Below are 12,143 nucleotides of genomic sequence, written 5' to 3'. Positions count from 1 at the left end.
GATGGAGACAAATAGACAGCAACTGATAACATACCGTTTAAAAGGAGAAAATAAGAGTTATAAGGGCAGACAAACACTTGTCTATACTCATAAGTTAAAAAAAAAAAAAAAAAAAAAAAAAAAGGAAGAGAGAAACTTAGTATAATAAAACTTGTTAGTCATAAATTAACAGAAGTGTTATGCCATGCTAATGCTAAACATTATTGTCCCATTCATATAAATAATTAATGCTGTTATCAAAAAATATACTTCCTACATTACGTACCTTATACCATCATGCATAAATGCATCTATGCAAACATATAGGCATTAATTACATACATACATTACACGTCTATACATACATGCATACATGCACACTTTCTCTATACATATATTCACATATGTTTTTACCAATGTACATACATACTTGCACAAGTAATACATACCTAATATGTATGCATATAAACATACATAATTATATGCATACATATTGAGTCTGGTGATATTAAGTAGGCCTAAAGCAGCACAACATATTCTTTATACATTAAAGTGGCCTTGAGTAGTCTCTAAGTGATCTTGCAAAAGTCTCCCTTCTAGATTTATGCCTGATTGTAATCCACACTTTGAAATTAGATTATCAGTACCAATATTACAGGTTAGAGGTTATTTCAGAATGCTACTTCATAGCTTTCCGATCAGGTCGAGCAGGACCAAATTGATTTATGGCACGTCAGAGTCCCTATGACAACACCATTTTCTCTGCTGAAAACAATTTCTATGACTAACAGGAAAGTGATATCACATGGGCTATAGGCTATATTGGGGGTTAAACTGTGATAATGTTCATTCCAACCCACATGCAGCAGTTATTCTGCAGTGGTCTGTTCAAACTTTAGAGTCTACCAATAAAATGAAGAGTTTGGTTACGTTGGTTCTGGTAGATGACTGGCAGGACATAAGCAGGATTCACTAATGTTACACATTACAGACATATCTTCCAGTGCCAGGCTGCTAGCTGCGCTAAATATGCATAGCTACTAAACAAACATACAAACTAACAGTGTTTACAGTGCTGCTGATAGTGCAACATATAACCGGCTACTACAACATTTGCTTGTTGTCACGTTTCAAACCGTAGCACTGTGTAACTGTACTGATAAGTACTTTACCTTGCTGCGTTGAATCCAGTAAAAAATTGTATTGAACAAAGAAAATTTGTTTTGGTACCATCTCTATTCAGTCTCTATTTAAACAGATCCTCCTTACAGCATCTCTACATTTATTATTGCAGTGATAAAGCACTATAAGTAGTCTCATAGGGGCACTGCTTTGTGATTGATGGATTTAAAATGGATTTTAAATCCATCAATCATGGATTTAAAAATATTTTATAACTCATGATACATAAATTTGTTGTAAAAAAAGATGTATCAAATGTAACAAAGTTACTATAACAAATTTTATAATAATAATAATAATAATAACAGTAGTAGTAGTAGTAGTAGTATGTAGAAATGTGTAATACAATAAATATTAAGACATGATTAATATGCGTCATTGTGAGAAAGTGGAAATGTAACAGTTATGTAGAATATAGACAATGGGGACAGAGGACAAAGAGAGACTACTAATGAATTGCATGTTCAGTAAAATGTAAAACAATTTATGCATTCATTAAGTTAAGAGCAAATAATCTGTTGCTTACTTTATAACATCAGGCCAGAATTCTCTCCACAGCCTGATCTGGACTCCGTCCAAAATCACACATGCTATTGTTTTTTTACAAGCATAATATTTGGATGCTGACTTAAGAGGATGTGGGCTGCACTACCCCCAATACACACACACACCATCATCATCATCATCATCTTTTCTTCCCCCTACAGCCACCCACATATGCCACACGCTCCTCTCCTCCCCCGCTCTCCCTCCCCCCATCCTCCACTCCTGCCAGGCAGCCACCTGCTCTCTGCAGCATGCTGCACAGCTGCTCCGCTACAATAACAAATTAAGGTCCACCGTGGCAGGCAGGCAGGAGTCATTACCTACTGCTCCTGCTACGGAGGAGCCAAGGAGCCATCAGCTACCACACTACAGCAGTATGTGTGTGGTGGGGAGAGGGGTCACATGTTTCTCCCTTTTCTTGTGTAAAGAGCGGGGCAGAGGGCCACTAATTGTTCTGATGTTAAGCGGAACATCAGGGGGTGCCACAGCTTGGGGACACAGGAGCCAAGAGTCACCACTTGCTGTGTCAGTGTCAGGGGCAGCACACGTGCTGCTGACTGGGCTGTTTTCATTATCAATGAAAGAAGGGGAAATGAAACAATAAGGGCGGAAAAAAAAGTCTTCCCTGAACATTCACATCCGTAAATTTTTGGGATAAAAACAAATGACTTATAACTATAGAACATTATGCCATCTACAGCTTATCTTTTCACTGTACATAATGCTGTACTTTGGCCTTTTTTGTATCATAATCATCATAGACATGTGTCCGCTAGCTTTTCAATATACTAAACGCAGTCAATTGAAATCAAGAGCACAATGAGCTGAGATCAGTTTGTTGTTGTTTGAAAGTACTTTCCCAGGATACGTTTCAAAGTTTGGCCAATGAGAAGACGATGCAAAACAGAAAATCATTGATTGTCCTGGAGAAACTTAAGTTTACTCTGAAGTTTTACTGGCTATGCTTTAACGACATTGTCAGTGACAGCAGGCCTGCTGTGTTAATGAAAAGGGGATACTCTTTAGCTCCACATAGTCACCACCCACATAGTCTCTGGCAGGTGCGTGTAGTAAATGGGAGAACTGAAGACAAAATAAAGACAGATACATGGTTGTGAAGCTTTAAGTGCACCATAACAAGAACTTACTCTGAGTAACAGTGGAGAAAAAGCTCAATCTACGGCAGACTGATTTATTTCATTAAGGTTGAACCATTTACTGCAGGTATTACATGTGTTTCTATATTGTAAGTGGGCATTACAGACACATTTCTATCTAAAGAACTAATTTCCTTAACACAGTGTGGTCTTTTATTAAATAGTAATTTATATCTCTACATTCTCTGTGAATAGCTCATAAAATGAATCAATCCAGACCAACGACTAAGTGTGACAACTATGTCCTCTCCGGCTCACGTTGTCAACCAGCTCACTGACAGGTTAACAAAGAGATGACTAGTCAGTTAGCAGGAGGCTGAAGTCAAAGAAGAAACGGGATCAGACGGCTGTGGGATTTACCGTGGCCATTATGGTCTCTCAGTGTGACAGCTGGCTGTTGCTCCCCCCCTTGATCGCCTTTCAGCGTCTTTGTCACAGCCCCTTTAATCACACCAGCAGGACTGTTACACAGCAAATCAGCTGACCTAACCTGTCGTCTGGCTGACAGTGTGACTGACAGACTGAATATCTGTCGAGCGTGAGCAAAGTTTTAGAGGATTCAACCTTTAACCATAAACCAAAATATCTATCCCCATGTGAGCCAATGAGCAGTTATGTTTTGCCCTTCTCAATTAAGTTTCCAACAAGGGAATACAGTGGGCAGCACTCCTCTTGCTACAGAATAAGTAGGAAACTCTAAAAGGAGTGTTTTTGAAGTTCTGGGTTCTTCTAGGTTTTTTGACCTTTTGTCAATTTGTGCAAGTTCACTTTCACTTTTCAATTTATAAAGGCATTTAGCCACTAACTTGGTTTGCTGCTTTTAGCAAGCACAGATCTTGTGCATTATCAGCAATGTACAATAAGCGTTTAAATATTTGTGGTTTCCTTTGGTATATCTTATCTTTGTTTGCATGTAGGTTGTTTCATTTTCAATTATTGTTATATATATATTAATAATGTGACAAGATTTGAGCACGTGCAAGACTTCGCAAGTCCAAGACAAATCTCTCAAAGTAAAATGTAACTATAGACTGTATGATTAATGGATGTAGTCTCCTAACATGACATCACCCGTCTGTTTCTAAAAAACAGATTTTGTAGCACATCGGCTTTCGCAGCCATATTGAAAGTAATGTCACGTGACCTGAGCTGTGCCTCTGATTGTGCGAGCTTGCGATCTTGATATCCTCTGAACTGCTGAGTTTGAAAAAAAAAGAGCCACCCTTTATACAGTGTGTGCTGATTAAATTAACGAGTCAGACAGGAGACGTTTTTTGAACTGGGCTGTAAATGGGTTAATTTCTGCTGTGAAAACTGCTTTTTTTGGCTTGGTGTGTATGTGACTTCCGGTACTTCTGGAGCCAGCCTCAAGTGGACACACCAGATACAGTAGGTTTTAGCCCTTCCGCATTGTCTCATATTCTTAGACCGGAGGCTGCTGCTTGATTGTAACATACTCTCCAAATTAGAGCTGCTGTTGATCCATATGCTAAATACTGTATGTTTGAAGTTTGCGACCAAATCTTACAGTTTTTAAGAACATGTGTTATGCTTTTTAACCCCAAAATATGAGGTATTATAGTTTCATAAAAAAAAAACTTATAGGCAACACTGAAGATTATGACCAATCAACTTCCTATAGCTAAAACCTCTAACAACTAACTTTGTGGGCCAAGAAAAATATCAAAAATATTAGAAGAAAGGCCCCAACACAAATGCAGTCAGCCCTCCTGAAAGTATTTTGATTTGCACAACCACCCCTTCATGACACATTGTCCTGCTTACTACTTGGCTGACAAAGACTTAAACAAGTTGACAAGACATTTAAATGTTTGAAAAATCCTGTATGTATACAGCCCAAATAGTAGTCCCTCTTGATACTTTTTTATTAGCCTACTTGTGGAACAAATTCACACTGAACTTCAATCCACAGTCAATTCATGATCAACACTGACCATTGTAGTAGTTTAATTCAAAGAAGACTGAAAGTTTCTCTTGACATAACGTTAGACGGAGTAGACAAGACTTCTTCTAGATTACATATGTTGACACTTCTTATTATTTGAGTTACTGTGTAACTCAACATCAGCAGCAGTCAACATCTCCCAATTTTCAAGATCAGCCTGAGACAGACACTTGTGTTTTTTTGACAAAATGTTTATCAGTCTAGAATGCTTATGTTTTGGCCACAGTGCCAACAGGCAGAGGTGTCAGACATCTTTCCTCAGGTTGATTTGATGATGTGTGTGATGAGGTTGTCTCTAGGGTTGGGTTTACTGTTGGGATCTAAGTACTGTTGCTTTGTGTTTTGGCTAATCAAGGCAAGTGTTTAATGGAGCTGGGCAAGTTGCTAAAACATTAGCTTTTGGTAGCTGTTAGCTCTTAGTTTTATTGTAAGCGCAACTATGGGCGTAAATGTTCTTATGTGTTTCTCTTTTATGTAAATTATCCGATTTTTCAAATATGTGTTGTGGACAAAGTGCAGCCTCAGACCCCACATATGATTGTACTCCTCAGCTTGAAGAGGAATTGGCCACCCCTCCTCTCTGCTCGCTCAGCTGAGTTAAGTAATCACCACCTCAGAGTGATCCGACAGTGCCAACAGCACTGTGAAAAGATGCAATGAATGTATGAGCCCACACGCTCACCCTTTCCTCACCCTTCTTGCTTACCCTCTTCGCTGTACAGAGGTTGACCTGACACATTCTTAATCCCCACGAGGGCATGTTTTCCCCAATTATTTGCTCTTTCACTTCACTGTACTGAGTCAAGAGGGGGCAAGTCATTAGCTGAGACTGTTTACCCTACTTTCCCAGCAGTCGTGCCATCTGCAGGAACACTGGTTGCATAAGGCTTGGCAGATACGACACCTCCACAAAACCTGTTCTCTTTTATCTATTGTTTCAGTCTGCTCAGTCCAATATCATCTTGCCTTGTATGTGTTCCTTCTTGTTCACGATTTCACCAATTTACTTCATGATTTATTTCCTCTCAACTGGCATACATCTCCCTCATCCTCTCCTCCCTCTCCTTCTGTCATCCTCAACAGCTGACAGAGCAGACCTTGCTCGGTGGTGACACTTCACCCACGCCGACCCGAGCCAGATCACTCGTCCATGAGGGAGACACAGAGCCAGGGCCAAGGCCAGGGTTTCTGCTTCTGCTGCATGGGAGTATACGGCGGGGAGGGGAAGATAAGTCCAGCAAGATGGCCCTAGTCATCATAATCATTCATTGCCTGCTGGTCCTTCTGTCTCTCTGCCTCCTCCCACTCCTCCTGCCTTTTTTTGTCCTCCTCATGTCAGGGCCACACGGCACGCGTATCAGCTGAGCCCAGGATGGCTGGAGTCAACGGGGTCAGGTGGCAGACGCCTGGTTAATTCTCCTGAGGCTGGAAAGTGCTTGGGTCAGCTCTTGCAAAGGGACATGAAAATGCACAAATTGACTAAAACACATGCATTTACAAAACTTGTGCAGGCTGTAAATACGGAGCTTGATATTATTTGCAGGAGCTAGATTGTGAGCTGCTTTGATTAGGGCAATGGGGCAGTAGACCTGTCAGACAAACAGAAAGATCAGCATTAAGGCGGAGGAGGGGAAGATTATAAACACATGACCAGATGGAGAGAGAGATAGCCCTATTATGTAGATCCTTCCATCCCTCAGCCTCATCTCCTCTCCTCCGCTTGCTCCCTTTATGCTTATATACCTTTACATTATTCAGAAGGTTATAATGAGAGTAACTGAACGGTTGTGGTGGGGGTTAAAAAACAAAAGGTCGCTGCCTGATTTAGACAGCAGAAGGTGGGCCACAGGTGTACAAGCCTTGGACTTATTCTTCTCTTTGACCTTTCATTATCACCCCCAAGTTCTCATTCATTATAATCCTGTGTCCTCGGGTGTTTGGGGAGCAGCATGGTGTGTCTGTCTACCGCAGTCTGTTCTCTCCACCTTCATATTTTGAGCATAAATTATCCATACTTTTAATCTGTTATCGGCTCATCTGCTCTCTGTCCATCTGGACTTCTGTCCTCTGCCCTATTTACGATCTCTTCCTCCCTTATCTGCTCATATTTCCTGTTCTTCTCTAATAACTTGGCAGGTGGTTATCAATAACTGGATTTGCAGCTGCTCGTCAGTCATTTAGATGTCTCTTTAAAACCCTGTTCTGTAACATCTGCATGTCTGTCATCTCCATCTCAATCTATCAGCCTTTGTGTCTGATCAGTTCATCTATCTCTCTGTCCACCAGCCTGTCCGAGGCGGGTTGTAGACGAGAGATCTGGTCTGCTGTTACAGATGAACAGGTGGGGCAAACTAACAGTCGGTGCATGCACACACACACACACACACACACACACACACACACACACACACACACACACACACACACACACACACACACACACACACACACACACACACACACACACACACATATGCAAGCTGCAGGGAGGCAGGCAGTCAGGCGCTCAGACACTGGCCCATATGGTAGACCTCTGGAGCTGATGCCCTTTGTGGGGCAGGGGAGGGAGGGAAGGATGGAGGGATGCAGAGATGGTTGGAGGATGCGGGAGCAGGAGGAGGCAAAGTGAAGCGGGGGAAGGTTGAAATTAATCAGCAGGCCATCCCAACTGTCCACTGTCTTTGGGGAGTTGAGACATGCATATATGTGGCTGATTGAATGGGGGTGTGGGGGGTTGCCGGGTCTTCAGCTGTTATTGTGTATTTGTATACGATATGAAACACATTTACAATCATATGTCTTTTATCAGTCAGCTGATCACACTGGTAGTTTCTCTGAGTGAAATATGGCATTCAAACAAGCAGTGGGACTTTTTTCTAACAGTAGCAGAAAGACACTGCAGCATCTTAACTACTGTCATAAAGGCAAAACAACACCATTAAAATAGGTGATTAAGACTTCAAATATCCGACCAAAGCCTCAATGCTACCAGCTGAGGGGTTGTTTTTTTAAACCCACAGTGTTATTTTCTACTTATTTTTTTCCCTGTTGTCAAGTCATAAGTTCATCATTTCAACTTTTTAAATATTTTTTTTACATACATAGATACATGTGAAATTTTTTAAATTTCCCTGATAACAGTTAATGAACACCAATGTTTTCTAAATGGGTGAATAGAAGTTACAAAAACTGAATGAAGTAAATGTAGCTTCACATGTTTTCTAGATTTTTTTCAATATTTATGTTTTTACAAATCCATTGCTTAGCCTTACACATTTTTTTTGTCATCTGTATAACCATAACATTTTATAAACTTCCTGTATTAAGATATAGTTTTTTTTTCTCATGTAGTGGTTAAAGGTTTAGATTTAAACATTACAAGAAGTTGAAGTATTTGGGGCTACAAGTCAATTCTAACATTATTTCATTTTATTATTGACGGGCAATTGGTTGTAAAAGAAGAATGTTGGACAACAAAATGTAAGAATTCCTTGCTTTAAAGATACATTTATTGAAATACTTCAGTTCAGAAGATAATCATTGTGATTTTGTATTGGAATTTTTGATTTGCAACAATGCTAAAGACCATAGCTATAAGTAAATGTCATGGAATATAAAGTACAGTGAATTAGCAGAGTAATAAAACATTTGGATAATTGCACTGTACATTACTTAGGCTCAGTATTCTATAGAAAAACCCCAAAAGGCCTAATGTTAGCATGTAAATATTAACTCAACAGTACACACCATTCTACATAAATAAATAAATAAATAAATAAATTAATTAATTAATTAATTAATTAATTAAAAGTAACTTACCAAAAGACTTGATCTGTCATTGACATAATTAACTTTAAACACATTTTGGCCATAATTCTGTTATTATTTAAAGTCAGATGTACTAGGGTGAAACCAAAACAACAGGAAATGTGACACTATCTCAATACACTTGGAGGACTCTATTTATGTTATCATATGACCAGCAACTTTTTATAACTTAATATATTACCACATCAACTCCCAACTACAAATGTGTTTTCTATGAGATGACACATAGTCCTTTGTTTGTGAGACATCCTTACGAATGCTACCAGCCCATTCATTGTAGTTCTGAAAAATATGAAGGCCCGGCACTGTGAAAAATAGGCTGGCCACCTGCCATTCAGATCACAAAGGAACAGACTGACAGATGTATAGACAAGGGGTCAGATGGTCAAACACTCTGTCATAATGCAGAACATCATTAGGTAGAAGCACTGCTTAAGTCAAGCAGTGTCGTTGAAACCCTCCCATTCATCCTGCTGAGTTGGCGGGATGTGTTGATCTATACATGTGCTAAATACGACATGTGGGTGGGTTTTTGTTGTTTTGTTTATTTTAACAGAGTTATATATGCAGTAATGAGGAGGTATGCATGTACGAAATAAAGTCAGATTTCAATATGTTGAAATGCTTGTTTTGACATATTAAACAATACTCTACTGAAAACAGTTTGACTTCAAAATGAGCAATCTTGTATATCCTTACTATGAAGGGTTGTTTATTTAGATTAATTGAATATTTTCTGAACATATGGTTGGGAACATAAATTTAATAACTGAAGTGCATTTAATCCTGGGACAGATGTGGTGGTTTAATTCTATTCTCAACAGCGCAATTGTATTTTGATTTTAATTCTAATGCTTAAGAGATTAAATGAGATGTATTTTATTGTAAATCTAAGAAATATATCACTTATCAAGGTAAGATGAAAAACGAAAAGAAATTTGGACCTAGTTTCCCCCTCTGCATGCTTTAATCATTGTTTGAAAACAAACAATGGCATAAAAACATAAAAATCCTGTTTGTTTGGGTTAGGTTCCTTTAAAGCAGTCTTTTGAAGTAATGTAGCCGTCTGACCACTTGAGGGAGACATGAGATAAAGAAATAACATACAAGCATCTGCTGGGCAGAGCAATCTTTGAAGCGTCTGTGTTTCATTCAACTGATGTAAGAAATTCAGATGCAGAAAATAGAACTGTGAACTTTTTCTATACCAAAGTAAACATTAACTGGTCACACATAAATGCTGAGATTAAAAGTAATTTGTCTGCTTGTCTGCTTTTCAGTAAAAAGACATACCTTTAAACAATCTGTATGGGCTGAGAACAATTTTTCAGCCAGTGATCCCAAACTTGTTTTCATTAAAAGAACAACTGCCCACCCAGAAGAGCTGTTTTCTAAAATTGGGTGCAGGAACTTCTCTGCTATTTCACCTGTTGTGAAGCAGATGCAGCACACACAGGCTGCCACACACACACACACACACACACACACACATACATACACACGTACACACACAGCTGAAGGCTAGCTGATTACTTGCAGATGCAATAGGGCATAAAAAATGTGGCCTGCTTCATCAGCTTGTTTCAGTGACTCACGCATGTTCTTAATGTCTACTCGGTGCAATTAAGTGCACCTCTGCTGACTCACCAGGACAGTGAAATGCTTATCCATGTTGAGTTGAAGTCAAGGACGAGATGAAAAGGCTTGGGCACAGGATAATAGTACTGACATTTATGACAAATAATATTCAGACAGAGTTTAGGCTGTGTTTTTCATGTTCTCTGAAATACAAGCCATCAAAGTAAAGCTGCAAAACTAAAAATATGTATATTTATATTTGCATATTTCTTTCGTTTTTTGTAATGTGGCAGTATTATCATCATTCATGAAGTGTTTGAAACATCATGATGAAAAGCAGAGGAGGTATTGTTCCTAAGAAAAAACAAAATGATGAGATGAAAAAGTTATTCGTTGTGTGGTCTTCAGGGGTAAAAAGATGAAAAAGTAATCAGAATCAACACATTCCACTGGTTGGCAGAAATATTTACAAAATAAATTTTCAGAGAAAGCTCCAACCCTCAGGCACTTCTTAATTCCTAGAAATGGTAGCCCAAGTGTGAGATCATAACCCTGACTTCAACATTCATATTACCCATTAAATTCTGAAATACAACCTCCAAACTTCTCAGCCAATTCATACATCTAGCATTCCTCAAGGTATTGCTCCTTCGTCTTAAGGAATTCCCACTCAGGCACATGGAGTCCTCTGGTTTTGGTCGTTGGCCAGTATTGATTGTTTTGTCAGTGCTCATACTGTGCTGCCAACTCATTTAGTGCCTACTGGAGAGAAGCTTTGAGCTAACCTCTCTTCAGAGATCATCATGCTCATCTGGTGTCTACTTTTGTAAGATATGTTAAGGGTATTGTTTCAAATGGTTTGTTTACTCGAAGCAGATTAACTAAAGACCTGTTGTTATATGTATTATTAGACAGTTGCTTGCTTCAGGCCAACCCTGTGCACATTTTTGAGACCCTGTCCCCTTCCCATTACAATTCCATTAGGTTGAAGCACAAAGATTCAACCATCAACATGGTCAAAACTGTTTTCTTTATGCTACACTACATTACAGTAAGCATATTTTCTGTCACAAGAGTCCAGACTCAAGACGATTTGAGGATTTCATGCCCGATGTATTCAGCTCCTTCCACTGGAAAGGCAAAGCAGTGGACCATCTCTGGCTTGGGCAGCAGTATTGATTTTGTTTTCTGCGTGACAGAACGTCTGTATATCAGTGCAGTGATTTTGTGTCTGTTGGGCACATTGCAAATGAGATCTGTGATCTGAGCCCGGGTGGCTCAATGCACTTGAAATAAATAAATAAATGAATGAATCAAAACTTAATTATGTGTGACTCAAGCGCACACAGTTCATTAATGGGGGAACTCGACAAGAAGCTCTTTGAACTTAGAGTGTCTGTGTCAACACCGTTGCTAATCGTATCACCCTCAATTAACTTTACTTCTTACTACTGGGTAAACCTCTTTGGGGGCGGACAAAGTCGGAGAGAGAGAAAGAGAGGGAGAGGAGGAAGAGCGTGTATGAGTGTGTGTGCCCCCTACCCCATCCCTCCACCCCCTATCTCTTTACAGGACTGCCAGCCCGTCTAGAGTTATTCCAGGAATGCGTTGAACATGGCTGCCGCGATGAAGGCACAGAAAACGGGGCTGCTGGAACTTCGAGTGACCGTGGACCGCTGGATTCGGGTGTTGGCTACACTGACCGAGGACACGCTAACCGTAAACCCCGGAGAGGGTGTCGAGGAGCCTGCGAAGCCCAACCCAACTCCCGCCGGTGCTATCAACGGAGACCCCCCGAACCTCAGCTCTTCTCCGGTCCCGGAAACCATCACCAACGTGAAGCGCACTGTGCGAGTTATTAAACAAGATGTTGGAGGACTTGGAATCAGTATTAAAGGTACGGAAAC

The 12,143-nt window shown here is 39.8% G+C and overlaps 2 protein-coding genes across 2 annotated transcripts in view; one reads left to right on the top strand and one right to left on the bottom strand.

The window, feature by feature from the left end:
- The window catches only part of cbfa2t2 (CBFA2/RUNX1 partner transcriptional co-repressor 2), a 60,069-nt gene that overhangs the window by 47,558 nt on the left and 368 nt on the right, over positions 1 to 12,143 (bottom strand). The window lies entirely within an intron of this gene.
- The window catches only part of snta1 (syntrophin, alpha 1), a 42,055-nt gene continuing 41,618 nt past the window's right edge, over positions 11,707 to 12,143 (top strand). The window contains exon 1 of the mRNA XM_074666509.1: positions 11,707 to 12,133. Coding sequence (XP_074522610.1) covers positions 11,851 to 12,133 — 283 coding nt within the window. The 5' untranslated portion in view covers positions 11,707 to 11,850. The remainder of the gene's footprint in view (positions 12,134 to 12,143) is intronic.

The sequence above is a fragment of the Halichoeres trimaculatus genome, unplaced genomic scaffold (assembly GCF_033239565.1).
Source record: "Halichoeres trimaculatus isolate MK-OKI-2021-1 unplaced genomic scaffold, fHalTri1.1 fHalTri1_scaffold_1, whole genome shotgun sequence".
NCBI classification, from domain to species: domain Eukaryota; kingdom Metazoa; phylum Chordata; class Actinopteri; order Labriformes; family Labridae; genus Halichoeres; species Halichoeres trimaculatus.
This window is presented reverse-complemented; position numbering and strand designations above follow the sequence as displayed.